At 41.6% G+C, this 20,276-nt stretch overlaps 1 protein-coding gene and 1 long non-coding RNA gene across 2 annotated transcripts in view; one reads left to right on the forward strand and one right to left on the reverse strand.

Moving 5' to 3' along the window:
• LOC108313434 overlaps positions 1-20,276 on the forward strand; it is a 62,627-nt gene that overhangs the window by 30,330 nt on the left and 12,021 nt on the right. Inside the window, exon 2 of the long non-coding RNA XR_001829085.2 lies at positions 19,992-20,169. This is a non-coding gene — a long non-coding RNA (uncharacterized LOC108313434). The remainder of the gene's footprint in view (positions 1-19,991; positions 20,170-20,276) is intronic.
• Positions 12,414-20,276, reverse strand: part of ADAMTS18 (ADAM metallopeptidase with thrombospondin type 1 motif 18) — a 162,273-nt gene continuing 154,410 nt past the window's right edge. Inside the window, exons 21-22 of the mRNA XM_017541843.2 lie at positions 19,980-20,127; positions 12,414-14,360 (exon numbers count right to left, since the gene is read on the reverse strand). Of these exons, the coding sequence (XP_017397332.1) occupies positions 14,245-14,360; positions 19,980-20,127 (264 nt within the window). The 3' untranslated portion in view covers positions 12,414-14,244. The remainder of the gene's footprint in view (positions 14,361-19,979; positions 20,128-20,276) is intronic.

Genomic DNA, 20,276 nt, shown 5'->3' on the forward strand with positions numbered 1-20,276 from the left:
TTTTTGTATTTTTAGTAGAGACGGGTTTTCACTATGTTGACCAGGATGGTCTCGATCTCTTGACCTCGTGATCCACCCGCCTCGGCCTCCCAAAGTGCTGGGAGTTATATTTCTTTAATATCTAGCTTATTGAGAATTTTTAGGATTAAGGGAGGTTGAATTTTATCAGAAGCCTTTTCTGCATCTATTGATAACTGTGGTTTTTGTCTTTAGTTCTGTTTATGTGCTGAATTTCATTTATTGATTTGCCTTGCATCCCAGAGATAAAGCTGATTTGATTGTGGTGGATAAGCTTTTTGATGTGCTACTGGATTTGTTTTGCCAGTATTTTATTGAGGATTTTTATATCAATGTCCATGAGGGATATTGGCCTGAAGTTCTCTTTTTTTGGTTGTATCTCTGCCAGGTTGTGGTACCAGGATGATGCAGGCCTCATAAAATGACTTAGGGAGGAATCCCTTCTTTTCAATCGTTTGAAATAGTTTCAGAAGAAATGGTACGACCTCCTCTTTGTACCTCTGGTAGAATTCAATTGTAAATTTGTCTGGTACTAGGCTGTTTTGGTTAGTAGGCTATTTATTCCTGTCTTACTTTGAGAACTCATGATTGGTCTATTCATTATTGGATTTCAACTTCTTCCTGTTTCAGTCTTGGGAGGGTGTATGTGTCCAGGAATTTATCAGTTTCTTCCAGATTTTCTAGTTTATTTAGTTTGTTTTCTGTGGGTTTGTTGTTGTTGATGATGTTTTGTTGTTGCTTTGTTTTTCTTTTAACATTCAGGCCCCTCTTCTGCAGAGCTCCTGAGGTTTGCTGGGAGTCCACTTCAGACCCTGTTCACCTGGGTCCCTCCCACACCTGGAAGTATCACCAATGGAGGCTGCAAAACAGCAAAGATGGCCACCTGCTCCTTTGTCTGGGAGCTCTGTCCCCAATCTATTCTGGCTTGTAGGGTTTCTGCAGAGAGTTCCGATGTTAGTCTAATGGGCTTCCCTTTGTAGGTCATCTGGCCTTTCTTTCTGGCTGCCGTTAACATTTTTTCTTTCATTTCAACCTTAGAGAATCTGATGATTATGTGTCTTGGGGTTGGTCTTCTTATGGAGTTCCCTGGGGTTCCCTGAATTTCCTGAGTTTGAGTGTTAGCCTGTCTTATTAGGTTGGGAAAGCTTCCCAGAGGAAGCTTTACCTGATGCTGGCTGATGCTGCCTGGAACACTCCTCTGTGAAGTGTCTGGCGACCCCTGTTGGGAAGTCTCCCCTAGACAGGAGGAATGAGATCAGGGACCCACTTAAAGAAGCAGTCGTACTGCCCCTTAGCAGAGCGGGTACTTTGTGCTGTCCAGACTCTCCAGAGCCAGCTGGCAGGAAAGACTTAATAGGCTGAACCGTGGAAACTGCAGTCACTCCTCCCCACAAAATGCTGATAGAACTTCTGGATGAAAGAACTAGGGAAAGGAACCCCAAACATCCTATCAGCCTCCCAGATAAGAAGAGAGGAATCCCATCTAAATGGGATATGTTTAAAAAAAAGAGCATTTCCTAATCCTGAATGTAAACCTCAGAGGCTCTGTCCCAGGGACATCAAAGATCTGTCGGTAAACCCCTGGATGGAGTTGCTGAAATTCCTGTGGGGATGCCCCGCCTGGTGATAAGGGATGGATCAGGGTCTCAGTTAAAGAAGCAGTCTGGTCATGATCTGCCACAGCCACTGTGCTGCACTGTGGGGAATTCCTCCCAGTCCAAAAGCTCAGACTTCTTGGCACTGGCAGGGGAATACCGTTGAAGAGCTGCAGAGATGGCAGCCACCCCTCTCCCTGGAAATTGGTCATCTTAGGCAGTCTCCAGCCTGCTGCCTCTGGCCAGCCAGTCATTCCAAGTCAGTGAGTCTGAGCTGGTAAGATTCTGTGGGAGCAGAGCTTGTTGAGGGATGCTGCTTGGCTCCCTGGCTTCAGCTGCCTTCCTGCCTCACCAGAAGTTGCAGTGCTGGAGTATCCAAAACAATTCCTCTGTCTGCTCCAGCAGCTGCTGAGAGTCTGCACAGCTCTGTGCTTGGGACCCAAGGCCTTCGTGGCATGGGCTTACGAGGGGATATCCTGATCCAAGAGTCGCAAAGATCCATGGGAAATAGGTGGTTTCCCAGGCAGGGTGGCACGTTCACTCACCGCCTCCTTTGGCTGGAGGAGGGAGATCTCCCCTTGCCCCATGGCACTCCCAGGTGGGCTGCTGCCCCACCCTACTTTTCCTCACTCTCTGTGGGTGGCACCAACTGCCCAGTCAGTCCCAGTGTGAGAACCTGGATACCTCAGTTGAAGGTGGAGAATTCATTCTACATTTTTGTTCTTCTTGGAGAGCCACAGCCTGCAACTGGTTCTAATAGTCCATCTGGGCCCCTCCCACTTCACTGATGTATGGAAGAAGCGATTTTTGGAGGTCCTTACTCCACCATTATCCTGTTTGTTTTTTTAAAAATCATTTGTCTTTCCCTCTACAGATTGGATATGTTCCATTAATCTGTCTTCAAGTTCACTGCCTCTTTATCATATCTATTTCATTAAGCTTAGGCAGTAAATTTTTGTTAATATTATATTTTTCAATTCTAATATTTTCATTTGTTTTTATATTTTATATTTCTCTGATAATATTTATATCCTTCTTTTCATTTTGAATGATTCTTGTTATTATCAAGGGTAGCTCTATCCTCTATTACCTGCTCTAAAGTTCTGAATGTAACTTTAAACACATGGATTCTCCCAACATCTGGGTCATTTTGGGGTCAGCGTATGTTGATCCTCTTTTCCTATAGAAATGGTTCATATTCATCAGTTCTTTGTTTAATAATTTTGGATTGGATCTTGGACATAGTGTTATGATGAAGGAGCTGGGTTCTGTTACATTCCTCTGAAGAAAAATGATTTTATTTTAGCAGATAATCCATTAGATAAGACCCAAAAGATAAGCTCTGTTTCATTTACTGTGGTTATTAGTTCAAATTTCAGTTTAATTATTGAAGCCTTTGCTGTGATGCTTTGAGTCTCTCCCACACATGTGTGGTGTTCTCCAGATCAGAGTTTTATATGAAGTTCATGTTGAGAATTAGGAAATGCCCTTTTTTTACATCTCTCATTTAGGTGAATTCTTCTTATCTGGGAACCTGACATGATGTTTGGGGTTTCTTTCACTAGTTTTTTCATCCAGAAATTCTATCAGGATTCTAGCCCCCACCCCTATGCTGTGCTGTTTGTATAACCTGCCCTCAAGATAAAGCCATAAATAAGAAAGAAATGAGAAGAAAAGAAACTTACCCCTTTGTGATTTAGTTCTCCACATCTGACTTAACAATATTTCCGCTTATATTTACTTTCAGAATTTTTAGGCAGGTTTCTCCCCACTGCCTCCGTATTTTATCTGTTTAGGAGTAGGTTCGCAGGAAGCTTCTACCACCAAACAGTAAGAAGCCACAGAGCAGTATCTAAGTAGATCTTATTATTGGCTTGTTATTTTAAAAGTTGGCTGCTTCTACTTCTAAGTAGAAAGACTTTTGTCTGAAACAGACCAATTGCAAACCTCATTACATCATTTATTTTCTGTGTGATTTTAGGTGCATTACTTACCTTTACTGAAATTCAGTTTCCTTCTGTTTAAAAGTGAGGAAATGCTGATATAGGATTTGATGTGAGAATTAAGGGAAAGAGTGCAGATAAAGTGCCTAGGAGAGTATCTGGCCCATAATTGGGGCTTAGTAAGTGTCAGCCTTCTTTTTTTCTGTGGAAAGGAATTAAACTAGCTGGTGATTATTTGGCTACTGCATTTGAAGGCTGTAAAACCAAAGTCTGAATTATCTGAGTTGATAAGATTATCTAGATCACTGCTGAATCTCCCGGCCACTTATCCTGTTGATACCGAGACACCTAACTCTCAAATATAATCTTCCGCAAAGCAGTCCTTTACAAGGTGACTCTGAAAGACTCTTTGTGCTAGCAAACAATACTCAAAGTGTGCCTTCCAGAGAGACAATATAGTAAAGCAGCACATTAATCTTGCCTGAAGTCCTATGTCATGTCTTCCGGCCCTTGCAGAGGGGAGACGGGTGGAAACAATTGATCCATTGAGAATTACAGGCTGACCTCCAACTGAGACCTCTCTACCTGGGTGACTACATGTGGATGGAGAACAAGTACTTTGGCCCCAGCCACAGGCTGTTTCCTGATCCCTGACTGAGGCTGGCTGCAGTTCAGTTAGAAACTCTGCTAGCAAGATTGTGACACTGGAAAAGATATTAAAAGTGCCCACCCATTCAGGCTTTAATTCAGGGTCTCACAGGAACTGACTTCTTCCCACTCTGCAGAGAGGAAAGAGTTGGCAGTGGACCACTCCCCAGGCTGCCAGCTCTCAGTCCTTTGAGGACCTCAGCCATGCACCCATGCCAGGAGGTTGGCAGCTGAGGTTGGATGATCCAGGGGCTCACAAAATCTCATCCACAAATCAACCTGCTTATTGTTATTTCCTGCAAAGCTTCAAAACCATAAAATTCTTTCTTTCTCAGCTTTACTGAGGTATCGTTGGCAAATAGGAATTGTCTATATTTAACATGTATGACTTGATGTTTTGACATATGCATACATTGTGAAATGATCAGCACCATCAAGTTAATAACATATCCATCACCCGTAACCTTTCTTTCCTTTTTCCTTTTATTTCTTCTTTCCTCAAATTTCCCCCTCTTTTTCCTTTTTTTTTCTTTTCTTCTTTTATGTGGTAGAGATATTTAACATCTACCCTCTTAGCAAATTTCAAGTCTATAGCATTATAAACTATAGACTTGATCACCATGTTGCATGCTAGATCTCCAGAACTTATTCCTGTTATAGCTGAAACTTCACACTTCAACGAACATCTCCCCATTTCCTCCTGTCCCTCACCCCAACATTTTACTCTTTGCTTCTATGTATCTGAGTAATTTATATATTTATATATAATATATATATTATATATAAATCATATAAATTATGAATGTAAATTATGTGTGTGCATATATGTGTGTGTGTATATATATATATATGGTAGAGTTTCACTCTTTTTGCCTGGGCTGGAGTGCAATGGCTCAATCTCAGCTCACTGCAACCTCTGCCTCCTGGGTTCAAGTGATTTTCCTGCCTCAAGTGAGAGCATGCAGTATTCACCTTTCTGTGTCTGGCTAATTTCACTTAGCACACTCTCTTCTAGGTTCATCCATGTTGTCACAAATAGGATATAACAGGCTCTCATGAATCCAGGGCCATAGTATGAAATGTCTGTGAGCCTTGGTTCATATGCATAATTAGGAGAGTTAATCATTATTTCACAAGATGTGGATAATTCAGATTAATATAATTTGTGGCAAATACAAAGTATATCCCTTGCTCGTAGTAGATGTGCATTAATGTCAGTTATTAATATCATCATCATGTCATCATTGTTTCTTTCCGTTGTGCCCACTTCTGTTGCTAGTCTTTGGGAGCTCTAACATCTGCATACATTATTACTCTTGGTTTACCAGGTAGGTCTTAGGAAAAATTTCTGAAAATAAGCAAAACATTACAACTTCAACAGATGACTCTTAAAGCAGATTTTAAAAAATATTTCATAAAATCCACTAGATATTCAAGAACAGTGTGTCCACAATTCCTTCCTCCAGATATTTTTCCTATTAACCAGTGGGATAGAAAGAAGAAAATAATACCAAATTAGTTTTTCCTATCTTCAGCCCTCTCTATCCCTAACCTTATCATGGCTATTTTTCCCTCTTGGGATGGAGGTGACTACAAATACAGACATTGCTGCTCCTGCCAAACTGTTAAAGGTAGTTTGAATGAGTCAGGTGTAATGCCGATGGCAGATCCCCATCAGCCTAACTGTTTTCTGCAACCTGAGTTCAGAATCTTCAACTCTCCTCGCAGGTCCTCTCCTGCGAGGACCCTGTCAGGGACATCACAACAACAACAGGTGTGAGCATTGAGAGTCCTCACTGCAAGCGTATTCTTTTTATTTAAACAGTTTAATTGAGGTATAACTTACATTCCGTAGAATTCACTCATTGACTGTCTAGTCTAATGGTTGTAGTATAAAGTTGGCAACATTCAGTGTTATTCTTAATTCATGGGTCAAAGCAAAGCAATAGTTCAGTTCCCTGAAGATACTCAACTTTAGGAAAGGGAATGGGTCAGATAGTTTTAAAAGTTGATATGTCACTTTTTCCCTACACAGAGGGAGGATGAGAATATTCTTGTGTTTTTTATGGTAGCAGAGCATTTTTGTGGGGAAGGGAACTTCAGATAATATCAGATCTATGAAGTAAGATATGTTTTCGGTTTTTATTTGAAACTCACTACTCGTCAAACTTGTCCTTCAACTCAATAAAAATGTTTACCTGTCTGGTAAAAAAAATATTTTATGACACAGCAACATGTATGCTTACCTAAAAATTGTCCCTTACTTGACCTAACTGTTAAATCACTGGGTGATTTTAGGAAAGGCTTTAAAATGTTTGGGTCTCAATTTCTATACCTGTGAAATGGAGGAGGTAAATAAACTCTAAATTCTCTTCCAGTTCTTAGTTTATATCAATTAATTTTGAAGTGGGACTCCTTTCTGCTTAATGCCATAATTTTGTGATACTATTATTTGGGAGAGGTTAAAAACACTTTTGCATGATCCTGATGTGCCTAAATGATATTCCCAATAACAGATCAAAACCAGGATTTTCACATGCTAACCAGGATCAATGTAAAAATGAGAGATTGTTTTTTGTTTTTAATATTAGGACTATATGACCTTGTAACATTGCCTTCTGTATTTTTAAGTAAAGTCCCTTTGGGTCAAGAACAAGCTCTTTTTCCATGCTTGGAGTTCACATTGCAGTTGTTACTCAGCGTATAGTTGTTAAAAGAATAAATGCATTTTATTTAGCAAAAATGCAAGAAAAATATTTGTTGAAGCAGACCAAATTATAAAAGGGTGGCTCTGCATGTCAGAGGGACTTTTAGCCTTAAGACAAATAGAGCCTCTAAGAAAATGTCAAATGTCTATCTTCTCAGGAGACCTTGCTGTGAGTAATCAAAGCCCTAGACAATATGGGCATCATAACAAAGAAATTTGCTGAATACAATAACAATTCTTTCTTTATTGGTTTCAGACCATGTGGATATAAAAATAAACAACATGTTAATATGTAAATATCTGGAAACAATCGTAAAAAAATTAAAAAAAAACATGAATTTATAAAATTAGCCATTAAACAGAAATCAGAGGCCCAGGCAAGCAGAAACAATGAAACTAACTTGTTTAGCTTGGCCAAAAACCATCATTCTAGTGGCTCTTCCCTATGTAATGTTTTTTGTTGTAAAAAAGCTGAAGTTATCATTTCATTTAGTCAAGGTAACCCATGCATATCTGGCAGTTTATAAGGATGTTGACAGTTGGCACCATCCATTAAAGAATGATTCATCCACCTCTTGACACCTAATGACGAAGCAGGAAATAGGACCTCAGCTGTCATTCTGCCTGGACTGTGGGTTTCTCCATAAACAGTCACACAAGCAGCCCTGGGAGCAACTTGCAAAAGGCATGTTCCAATGGGTATTTCTTCACCTTTTTCTATTTTTTTTTTAATTGTTTTTTTTTTAAAGCACAGTATTCTAGCTCTTGCATGTGGGTGCTTGACTGAGAAAAATGGCCAATTGTTTTCAATGCTTCTGCTCCCCATCCTCCAAACCTGAGTGCAGGCTCCTGGCTTGCCTAAGAATGAGAAGAAACTAAGATCACCAGCACATGGGGTCTCTGTGAATTCTTATCTTGGCCAACCGGTAGTTTCCAGGTGAAACGTACATGCCAAATATGAGACGGGCAAAGGGTCACTTTAGTATTGGCTGAATTTGGCCCAACCACTGCACAGCTGCACGGGATGGCATGCAATCATAGTCAGTCCTTTGTCTAAGAAGACACATCCAAGCACTTCCTATTTTACTTTTTTGGTCTTAGACCAGTGGTTCCAAACCTAGCTGTTCTTCAGAAAAACTTTAATGCCTTTTAAAACATAAATTCCCAGGCCCCACCCTCAGGCTTAATAAATTCTATTTCTTGACAGGCACCTGGAGAGTTTTTGTATAAAACGAGCTTAGGTGATTGTGATGGGGCTAGTTATTTAGAAACTGTTGTCCTGTATCTTACTCTACAGCCAGCTTGGCTTTCAAAAGGCAGGGGGACAGGGAAGAGAAGACCCTTTTTCTAAGGAAGAGGAGACTCTCATCTGCTGGGATATGGAGAGTCTGCAGAAACTGAGAGGCACTATGAAGAACAGTAGAGCTAGGCCTTCTGCCAAGGGCGCGCTGCCCACTCCTTCCTGCAGTCCAGGCACATGAAAGAAGGGATAGGAGGAGACAATGGGGGATCTGGGCCTGGGCCTCGTCTCCAGCAGGCACAGCCCCTGGCTCTGGTTCACCTTCAAAGACCATCTCCCCAAGGGCTGTGACTGTTAATGGAGCCTCCTAGTAGTGCACACCGCTTTTAAAAAGTCTGTTTGCCATCAGGATGGAGGGTTGAGGAAGACCACATGCTTTGATCTAGAATAGCATTTTCTGACACGTGGTATGGTCATTGCAGCGCAACATGAGACAATGTCAGGCAATCTCCGAACCTGTATAGGGCACAGGTAGCCGAAATGAGGAGGCCAAGGCTGTGGGAGGAAGAAAAGAACAGAAGTGGAAAAAAACAGGGGTGGGAGGAAGTGACATGCAGGATCTCCTTTTCCTAGACATTGGTTTCTCTTTTTAATCCCAATTAGTGTTGGGAACAATTTTTGAACCTAATTTGTTCATTCAATCAACCAACAATTATAAAAATTACTTTTTGTTATTAAACGACCTGATTATAAGCTCACCTGTATCCCTCATTAACATAGTTTAAGGAGGCTGGCCACAGTGATTCAAGCTTGTAATACCAGCACTTTTAGAGGCCCAGGTTGGCAGATCGCTTGAGGCCAGGAGTTTGAGACCAGCCTGGCCAACATGGTAAAACCCCGTTTCTACTAAAAATACAAAATTAGCTGGGCATGGTGGTGCACGTCTTGTAGTCCCAGCTACTTGGGAGGCTGAGGCAGGAGAATTGCTTGAGCCTGGGAGGCAGAGGTTGCAGTAAACCAAGACTGTGCCACTGCACCCCAGCCTGAGTGACAGAGCAAGATTGTGACTCAACAACAACAAAAATAGTTTAAGGAAACACTTAGGACACTTAGCAAGCATCTCTTCACGATGTTCAAACAATATGGTGGTTGTAGATGACTGGCACTGTTCCATTGCAGAGACTAACAAATAACAGGGCATATTCAGAGAAACACACTGTAGATATTGCTTTTGAAGCCTTCTCTACAAAACTTGTTGAACAAACCTCACTTACATCATATTTGTTAATGTCGAGCTTCATCAGCAAAGGTACAATTAAATGGACAAAATTTCTTCTTTCTCTGTGCAATTGTGAATTGGGATTCAAGTTAATCTTACTGACATAAAAGCCCATCTTTATTCCAAACTTAGTGATACTAAACTGACTATTCTTGAGAAGCTACGAACAAGTCACTTATAGAGGAATTATTATTTTCAGATGAGTTTTGTAAACCAATTATAGTGACTATATTTTATTTTTAAAGTAAAATTAACAGTTTAAGTGTTCATATTTATTTGGCTTTTGGGCTACCTTTAATGCCATGTTCTATTGATTCTGTGTTTAAAGGAGTTATGAAACAGCTGCTTTATATACATATATATATATTATGTATACATTTTATATATATTATATATATTTATTTTATTTATTTTTCTGAGACAGAGTCTTATTCTGTCCCCTGGGCTAGAATGCAGTGGTGCAATCTGGGTTCATTGTAACCTCTGCCTCCAGGGTTCAAGCAATTTTCCTGCCTCAGCCTCCCGAGCAGCTGGGTGTACAGGTACTGCCACCATGCCTGGCCTAAATATTTTCTTTACAGCAAATCATATTTTTACCTAAATAGATTTTAAAAATTAGTAGAGGTGATATGTGCTTATGGGGAGTACTCACAGTGATGGTAACTGAGTGACAGTGTTTGACAGTCACCTCTCAGGAGCGTGTAGTCCTCTCAGGAGGGGGAAAGTGTTGGTTACCCAGATCCTGGGGAGACTGATGAAAATCATCTCAGGTGCTAACCCTTAGCACCGGTGGAGACCACAGATGTATTCAAGGAATTAAGATCTTAGGGGAAAGATAAGGTAAAACAAAGCATTGAATCCTTATGCATATTTTTACATTTTCTAAGATTAAAACCATATAGCACATAATTAAATGACCTTTTCCACAACACATTTAGCAATAATGGGTTCTATGCTCTAAATTTCATAAACCACGTCTTACCTAATACATGCTGGTGTGATAGCGTCTTTCTCTACCGTTAGCATATGAACCCAGTGCCAGGAGAATTCTTGCTCACATTCTCCCTCCATCGTATTGGAGTTGGAGTTGCAGGCTCCAGATACTCTGGTGCTATTGTCCAGGAAATACTGTCATCCCAGAGCAAAGCAATTATTAGGGAATAAAGACTTAGATATACAAAAAGTCTTTAAGTATACTTTGTTGAAAAGACGGGCTAAGTGAGGATTACTTCCCAACCCCAGTTCCCCATCTGAAATTCCAAGCTCTGCCCATAATTCATCACTGTTAAATCACTTACTGTCAAACTCCTTTCACACATATCCCAGGGGCCAAAAGAGTAGAGTTCTAAGGCCTGCATGTCCTTCTCTTTCTTTCTCTGTCACAGGGTAACGCAGCACATGGACAAGAGAACCCCAGTGGATTTGGGTTTGAGTCCTGACCCCGTCACTCAATGACTGTGTATTAGGGCTAAATATGTAATCTTTCTGAATCCTAGTTGTCACCTGCCAACAAAGAATAACAGTATCTTCCTACCTGGGCTGTTGTAAGGATTAAATGAGATAACCTATATAAATAGTTTAGCATAGTACCTGATATCCATTAAACACTAATATGTGTTTGCTTATTACCAAAAAGTATAAAGATACCTTTTTTTTTTTTTTTTTTTTTTTTTTTTTTAATTTTTTTTTTTTTTTTTTTTTTTTTTTTGCCAGGCATGGTGACTTATGCCTGTAATCCCAGTACTTTAGGAGGCCAAGGCGAGTGAATCACTTGAGGTCAGGAGTTTGAGATCAGCCTGGCCAACGTGGTAAAACCCATCTCTACTAAAAACATAAAAAATTAGCTGGGGATGGTGGCTGGTGCCTGTAACCTCAGTTACTTGGGAGGCTGAGGCAGGAGAATCGCTTGATCTTGGGAGGCAGAGGTTGCAGTGAGACAAGATCATACTATTGCACTCCAGCCTGGGTGACAAGGGCAAAACTCCATCTCAAAAAAAAAAACAAAAAAAAAATACTTTTTTGTGTCATCTATTTTATCTGCATCTATTCCATTTTCCATTCTGAATCATTTTTTTGTTTGCTAAATTGCAGTAAGTTCCATAAAAATTTCCTTAACTGTATTTTAAAGATAGGCATATGAATATATTGATACACACACACACATGTAATCACAGATGCAGGGGAAAATACTGTATTTTCAGATCAATTGGACTTTGCCCAGTTCTTATTCTCCAGTGGTTTAATGATTCAAAATTTCAAAAGCCAAGAACAATTACTTTTTATTTTTTTCTTTTCCTCTCTTCTCCCACCCATCCTTCCCTCCCTTCCCTCTCATTTTTACAAAAATATTTTACTAGAAGGACTTTCAAATAGAAAAATACATTTATGGTAGCTTTATCTTAGATGATTTCCACAAATAAATGTTTCCATGACAATTACAGAAAAACAAAATAATGTGTCCTACAGAGGATAAATGTGTCATCTGTTTCATCCTAGCGTTGGATACTTCGATTTCTTCATAGGCAAACAAGAAAAATCATAAATTAGTGAATAGCTTCTCTCTCCTCTTCCCAGTGAAGTTACTCTCTAAGATTTGTTGTTGTTGTTGTTGTTGAGGCAGAGTCTCACTCTGTCACCCAGCAGGGGAGTGCTGTGGAGCAATCTCGGCTCACTGCAGCCTCAACCTCCGAGGCTCAAGCGATTCTCCTGCCTCAGCCTCCCAAGTAGCTGGGACTACAGCCATGCGCCACCACTACTGGCTAATTTTTTTGTATTTTCAGTGGAGATGGGGTTTTACCATGTTGGCCAGGCTGGGCTCGAACTCCTGAACTCAGGCGTTCTGCCCACCTTGGCCTTCCAAAGTGCTGGGATTACAGAGGTGAACCACCCTACTAAGAGTCCTGATTAACATGTATACAGTTAAATTGGAAATGACTTGGAAATGACTGACTTGTCACTAATGTATTCAAGAACTTAACAAATGTCAAAGATAAACAGAATACTTTATTATAAAACTTAAAAAATAATTAAATATTACACATATATTTTGACTTTATAATCCATGGTTTTATTCCACATTTTTTCTCAAAATTAATATTACTTAGAGAAGCAAGTGAGAACACATAATAGGCTATTAATAAATTAATTTTTACATAAAATAAAATGATAATTATATAAAGAAACAAATAACTTGCTGGTTTCCGGAAGGCAAGGGGGTTGTAGTAGAGGACTGTTGTCAGTTTTCCTGTTGACAAAACGGCCACTCCTTTAGGCCACGCCAGGCAGACTGAGAGAAGTTCCTAAGCATGATTCCTCTGGGATTCAAGAACTCATGATTTTAATTAGAATGGGAACAAAGTATACTGCTAAATTTAACAAACCGCTGTCTAGTTGATTATGCTGAGCTGGGTAATCCAGCTTGAATTGAAACTTTTTAAAGAAGTAAAATTGGGTTACATTCATCAAAGACGTTGAGAAATAAAGTAGAATTAAGTAAATATGCCCTTTATAACCACTTCTCAAGAAATTACAGGAGGACACAGTCTTATAATTACTTTGGTTTTGGCAAAATAGTGTGGTGTTTTTTCAATTGAGAACAGTTTTAGACTCATTAATACCTACTCACAGCTGGCTTCTGATGACTAAAAATGCTCTGAGTAAAGGGTCTTGGCATACTATGATTTACAAATATTAACATAGCAAGAAGACAGATGGATTTTTTATTACCGCTGTTTCCTTCTTTTTCTCTTTTCTTTTTGCTGTTAACTAAATCCTAGGGTAAATTTAAACATATCAGCTGGTAGGAAAAAGCCACAAGTGGCCTTTGATTTTCCAAGCAGCTCTGATAATACGTACAGAGCATTATGCATGATGATTCCCTCTCCCTCACAACACTGCTATTTTGCCACTTTGCTGCTCCTAGAGTTTTTGTAAATACCAGAACTGCATATCTTGCCAAGTCTCATTCCCAAAGAGTGGGCTGCAGCTTTTCATGGACTGATTCAGCAAGCACCAAAAGTTGCCAGGTTGGTAACATGTGAAGGGCATCCATATGTATCTTTTCTATGAGTTGTTTTCTTGCATGAATGTCAATTACATGGAGATCTTAAATAGTCCATGTTGCCCTATTTTCATAATATTCCTTGGAATACTTTTCAAGTTGTTCATTTTAGTCTTAGAGACTCTCTATCAACAGAATATAGTTTAAACAAAATAAACACACACACACACACACACACACACACACACACACACACACCAAATAAACAACATGAAGCTTGCCAGTCCAGCAGCAAGCACAATTGTGAGCACCATTTGGCTTCTCATAGAACTCCTGGCTTGGGTGTTCACAGGGTTAGTCAAACTGTGAACTCCACGCAGCAGTTAGGCAAGGTATTCCATCCAGATTTGACTGTTCTGAGTCTCAGTCTTTGACCTGAAGTCATAAAGGACCTTTTTAAATCAGATCTCTTTGCCATTGAACGCTTTGAAGTTCAAAAGGGAGTCTCTCCCAAAATCGACATATCTCAGTGTGATTCACCACTTCTTACATACAACAGTGCAAATCAAAGATTTTTTTATAAGTCAGATTTGTCGTCGCTTCCCATTTTCAAGTGCTTCAGAGTACCATGTGCTTCGGGCAGCTGGAATAGCCTGGTGGCAACCTGTCTGTCCTTCAGAGCTGGCTCCTTCACAGCCGCAGCTCACAAATGGTTCTCAGTGCTCAGCTCCTGGTTTCAAAGGCAGATGGTCTCTCCCAGGGGCTGAAAGGCAAACCCCTGGCCCTAAGGCACTGGGGAGGATACCATGATCAATCAGCTCTTCCTTGTGCATGACTTACAGCATTGTTTTCCGTAAAACTTGTTGTTGCAGACACCATGCTGAGGGACTAGGTGACACCAGCTGAAGAAATCTACACAGGATGGATCGTCTAAAATAAGAAAATAGGTTTAGCATGTAGCGTAGTGTGCTCATCCTTTTCTTTCTTTCTTTTTTTTTTTTTTTTTTTTGTTACTTTTTGTTCTTTGAGTGCCATTTTCATTTCAGTATTTGTTGAGTCTTCTTTATAGATTTTTTGTGAGAGACAGTCTCTTTCTATTGCTCAGGCTGGAGTGTAGTGGCACAATCTCACCTCACTGCAACCTCTGCCTCCAGGGTTCAAGGAAATCTCCTGTCTCAGCTTCTCGAGTAATTGGGACTACAGGCATGTGCCACCACACCTGGCCCATTTTTCTATTTTTAGTAGACATGGGGTTTCACCATGTTGGCCAGGCTGGTCTCGAACTCCTGACCTCAGGTGATCTGCCTGCCTCGGCTTCCCAAAGTGCTGGGATGATGGGCTTGAGCCACTGCACCAGGCCCTCTTATTCTTTTTCTTAAGGTGAGGGGCTACAGAACAAAGACCTTGGGCCCACCTCCCTTGAGCCTCTTGGTGATTCTTTCCATTACACATTTACACACTGGGACTTTGGTAGGGGAGTGAGATAGGGGCAGGATTTAGATGCCAAGAAATGACTGTGAACATTAGCAAAATTAAATGATTTTTCTTTTTTAAAAAGTCTTATCTAGGCCTGGTGTGATGGCTCATGCCTGTAATCCCAGCACTTTGGGAGGCCGAGATGGGTGGATTCCCTGAGCTCAGGAGTTTAGGACCAGTCTGGGCAACACGGTGAAACCTCGTCTATGCTAAAATACAAAAAAGTAGCCAGGCATGTGCCTGTAGTCCCGGCTATGTGGGAGGCCGAGGCAGGAGAATGGCTTGAACCCAGGAGGTGGAGGTAGCAGTGAGCCCAGATCGCACCACTGCACTCCAGCCTGGACAACAGAGCGAGACTCCATCTCAAAAAAACCAAAAGTCATATCTAATCCAAGATCAATGTCTGATCCTCTCTGTATAGCCTGGGAGCCACCACTGAGCTGTGTGTCCAGGGAAATATAGTGCATCAGGAACCTCCTAGGGATTTTGTTAAACCACTGGTTCTGATTCAGAAGAGCTGTGGGGGGGCGGTATGTGCATTAGGGGAGGTTGGTGCTGCTGGTTCATGAACTGTAATTTCAGGAGCAAAGAGCCTAATCTATTGGGAGTCAGTTCCCCTGGATTTGCATGCAAACTGGCTGAGATTAACTTAAGAAGCTGGGTGGCCCACATTCTGTGTAGGTTTAAGTGAATGTCAGCCAGCTTCCAAGTAAATTAAGTCAACACCAGTCCATTCTAATTTCTTTGGTGGCTCAATGAACATGACAGATGTGATTATTTCACTATACATCAGGAATTCGTACTTAGATGAGGCTCGGGAGATAGAAAAATGCATGTGAATGTGTATGTAAACATAACTGCATGTTTTAGGAGTAAGGGCCCAGTGATTTTAGTGTTTTGTCTGAGACGGAGTTTCACTCTTGTTGCCCAGGCTGGAGTGCAATGGCGCCATCTCAGCGCACTGCAACCTCCACCTCACGCCTTCAAGCGATTCTCCTGCCTGAGCCTCCTGGGGAGCTGGGATTACAGATGTGAGCCACCACCCCTGGACCATTTTGCTGTATTCTTAGGCATAGTTTTGACTTAAAAATTATTTAAAGCCTATACCATATACATAATTCAGAAATGCCTAGAGTTGGTTCTTCAAGCCTTGATTCTTCTGCCTAAAATAATTTCTTTTTACATCCCCTTCATGTAAGCCAGGAGGCAGAAGTGAGATGTTATTATTATGCTATCAGTATAAGTGCTTTTTTGATTATAATAATTACTAACAGCTGGTTGTTTAAGCTTCTACTGTGAGTCAGGTATTTGATTTACTCTATTGAAGAGGACCTTGGAATCCTTTCTTTGCCTCACATTCTCCATGCAATCAGCAGATACTCTTGGCTCAACCTTTGAAACACACCCAGCATCCAACCTCTTCAGTACTGCCACTGCTCTAGCGGAACCTTTTCCTTCTGCTTACTGACACAGAGTTGACAAGTCCTTGTTCTACTCCTGGCAACCTGCACTTTTTTCAACTTAACTGCCAGTGATCTTCCTAAAGCTAGATTCCATTGCTCGTCTGCTCAAAGGCTTCCACTGTACTCAGAGTTAAATCTGAAGTCCTCAGGCTGACTGACAAGGCCTCCAGTACCACTGTTCATGTATTGCTTAACCACTCTTCACCTTGTTTCTTGTACTCCAAGCGTTGCAAGCGTTGTGGTGTTCTGGAATTAGATTTGCAAATTCCTGCCTCTTTGCTGTCTCTCTGCCAGGAACATTCGTCCTAGATCCGTATGTGCCTCATCTTTTTTGAGGTCTCTGTTCAAGTGCTCAATCATCTAGTGACCTGGCCTTGCCTAATCATTACAACCTAAACTTGTTTTCCTGTCTTCTCACCCTGCTACTTTACCTTGTCACACTGTATGTTTACTGGTTGTCTGTTTCCATTTAGAAGCAAGCTTGTCAGAAGGTGGGATCTGTCTGTGCCTGTTTAGCTGGTTACTGTTTTTGTAATCAGACACCCGAACAGCGTCTGGTTCATAGTAAGCACTAAAGAAATGTAAAAACCGAATAACCTCTTTAATACGACAGTCTTTCAAAGCAAGCATTACCTGGTTTTATGAATGGTCAGAAAGTTCAAAACTTGCCCAAAGCTCCATAGCGATTACGTGTCAAGTTAGTGTGGATTCAATTCTATTTTTATGATTTACAGTCCCTACTCCTTCCACCATGCAATGCTGCCTGATCCCATCTGAAGATGTGGGATTCCAGGAGGAGTAGCTTATTAGTGTGGAATTAGTACTGAGTACCTGGTCATCCTCAACTTAGTATGACTAGTCTGCATCCCAGGCAGCTTCCAGACATGTGTCACACTGTATTGAAACTGCTTGTTTACAAGTCTCTGGGTGGTATCACTGCTTTAGGGCCTTCTCTCTTTCCCTGAAGAGAATTTTACCTATAATCTATACAGTGCAGCCGTAAGGATGCTTTCCCCAGGTGGAGATCCAAGCAAGACACCCAGAAAAGGCATCACACCCTCATGATGGGATATAATGAATGCCTCTAGACTGGCAGTCAGTATGGGCAGGAGTCTGGGGGACAACCAAGCTGTTTGGGTGACACTGGAAGACAGAATGATGCCACCATGGGCAGAATGGTCTTCTCTAGGGTCCAGTTTAAGTGACTATAGTGGGTAGAAACTTCTACCCAAGCATAAGCTCCATGAGGGGAGGAAACCCACACAGTGCCTACCAGAGGGCTTGGCCCACAATAGGGGTCTCAGAGAAGAGTCAAGGAATAGAATCTTGTTGACTGTGTCACCATGGGCATCCTTACTGCTCACTAATGTTTTCTGAAAACTCAAAGCCAGAAAATACACTCAAATGACTTACCTGGTGGTCACTCTGCCAAGCGGGCAGTAATTTAGGCATGCCATCATCCCTATACTTGGAATGGGAGTAAATCCTCCACTTAGTAAACTGTAGCCCACATTGTTGGCCCAGAACATACAGTTGGGCTTGCTGTATCCTTTATTCTTCCAAAAGGGATTGGACTCAGCCAAGAGGTACAGAGGGAAGCTCCTCTTTTCTTTCTTGACAGGGTCTTACTCTGTCGCCCAGGCTGGAGTACAGCAGAGCAGTCTCAGCTGACTGCACCTTCCACCTCCGAGGTTCAAGTGATTCTCCTGCCTCAGCCTCCCCAGTAGCTGGGAATACAGATCCCCACCACCACGCCTGGCTAGTTTTTGTATTTTTACTAGAAATAGGGTCTTACTATGTTGGCCACTCTGGTCTCAAACTCCTGACCTTAGGTGATCCTCAGCCTCCCAAAGTGTGGCGATTAGAGTCATGAGCCACTGCACCCAGCCAAGCTCCTCTTTTAATAAGCCTTTTCTCATATGCACCCTATGACTCCCCTGATTGCAGCAACTCAAGGAGAACTGACTATCATTGTAACACTGTGAATACTCCACCACTTATATTTTCTGTTGTAGCTTTCTTTTAAGAACAGGACCCAGCTTCATTCTTTTATCTGTACAAGAGGGCTAGAGGTAGACAGCAGGTGCTTAGTGATTTTGCTTTGAACGATGTACAGGACCTCACAGCACAAGGTATTTCATTTAGCCAAGTACTCATTTACTCATGTAAGACTTATTGAGTACCTGCTGTATGTCCAGTGTGGTATTAAGTGCAGGGTGAACAAGCAAGACAAATGGCCTCCCTGTCGTCTTAGGCCATACATGTATGTTGACTCTCCTCGTCTTCCCATCCTGCCCAGGAGATACTGGTGGGCAACTTCATAATTGGCCATTGTCCTTGGGGATGCCTGTGGCCTTCCGGGCTAAATCTTTGGCAATCTAACTAAAGGGTGGAAGTGAGGAAAGGAGGACAGAGTCTGGAAAAACATGACGTATTTGCCTATTTCCTCTCTATGTAGTACCCCAGCATGGACTGGGAGGAACTGGTTCTCAGTAACTGCTACAAAAGCTATTTTTTTTTTTTGTCTTGTTTAGGTTTCAGATAACATAAGAAAAGAGAGCAGAGCATAGAAAATTGATGCCTGAGCATAGAGGTAAAACTATAATAAGAAGTAGTTAAGCATGGCTGGGTGTGGTGGCTCATGCCTGTAACCCCAGCATTTTTTGCAGTGAGCCGTGATTATGCCACTGCACTCCAGTCTGGGTGGCAGAGTGAGACTCTACCCAAAAAAAAGAAGTCATACAAAAAAGATACTTACACAGCATGTTTATAGCACCATGATTTGCAATTGCAAAAATATGAAACCAGCCCAANACAACAAGATAGAAAATCCAGTAAGTAAGAGTCTTGAATCTGATTTGCCACAAGTTAGAAAAAGTAGGGTAAGAGATTGGACAGTCTTAGAAAAGCTGTGACTGGCTAAAAAAGAAAACCCAGCACGAGATGCTAGAAAATGATTCGTTAGCACGAGGACAGCAGATGAGGCTGAAAAATATTCCCTGGCATTGGTCAGACTACTTTAAAATAAGTTAGACCAGTGAAGAATGGTACAATGTAGACTTTTCAGTTTCCTATCAGTCTTCACTTCACTTGAAGAATATTCCTGTTTACTTTTATGTTCTCATTTTCAAAGTAATAATGGCTAAAGAGTGTTATCACAGAAATTATTCCCTTCTGATCCATACAAACAAGATCACTGGGACAGGCTGGGCATGTAGCTCGTGCCTGTCATCCCAGCACTTTGGGAGGCAAAGGTGGGTGGATCACTTGAGGTCAGGAGTTTTGAGACTAGCCTGGCCAACATAGTGAAACCCTGTCTCAACTAAAAATACAAAAATCAGCCAGGTGTGGTAGTGCACGCCTCTCATCCCAGCTACCCGGGAGGCAGGGGAATCGCTTGAACCAGGCAAGGGGAGGTTACAGTGAGCTGTCTACTCCCATCTGGGTGACAGAGCAAGACTCTGTCTCAAAAAGATCATGCGGACAGGAATGTCCCCAGAGTCATGCCTTATACAACTCCAGGGAGCACTGCCACAGGCTGCACAACCACCAAAGTAGGCTTTGAAAAAATTATCTAGAGACACGTTGACTGGAGCATGGTGCCTTTTACCTGTCTTTGCAGGAGCTGGACAGAAGTTTGTATTACAGGCTCGTAGCACCGGAGGTTTCTGATGGAGCAGACAACTTGAGGACGGCCGGCCTTGCTGAACACACTGGACAGATCGGGTCTGGACCCCTCCCCCACAGGTGACGGTGCACTGCAGGAAAGAGAAGAGGAAGAAGACAAACACTCTGCTGAGGTCAGTGACATCAAACAGAAGGAATTCCCATGCTTCGTGACATTACCAAGATGCCTCCTGATGAAACCGATTGGCTGGAGCCAGGCACATAGGCTTAGAGTCCATAG

Source organism: Cebus imitator, unplaced genomic scaffold, assembly GCF_001604975.1.
Source record: "Cebus imitator isolate Cc_AM_T3 unplaced genomic scaffold, Cebus_imitator-1.0 Scaffold137, whole genome shotgun sequence".
Taxonomy (NCBI): Eukaryota; Metazoa; Chordata; class Mammalia; order Primates; family Cebidae; genus Cebus; species Cebus imitator.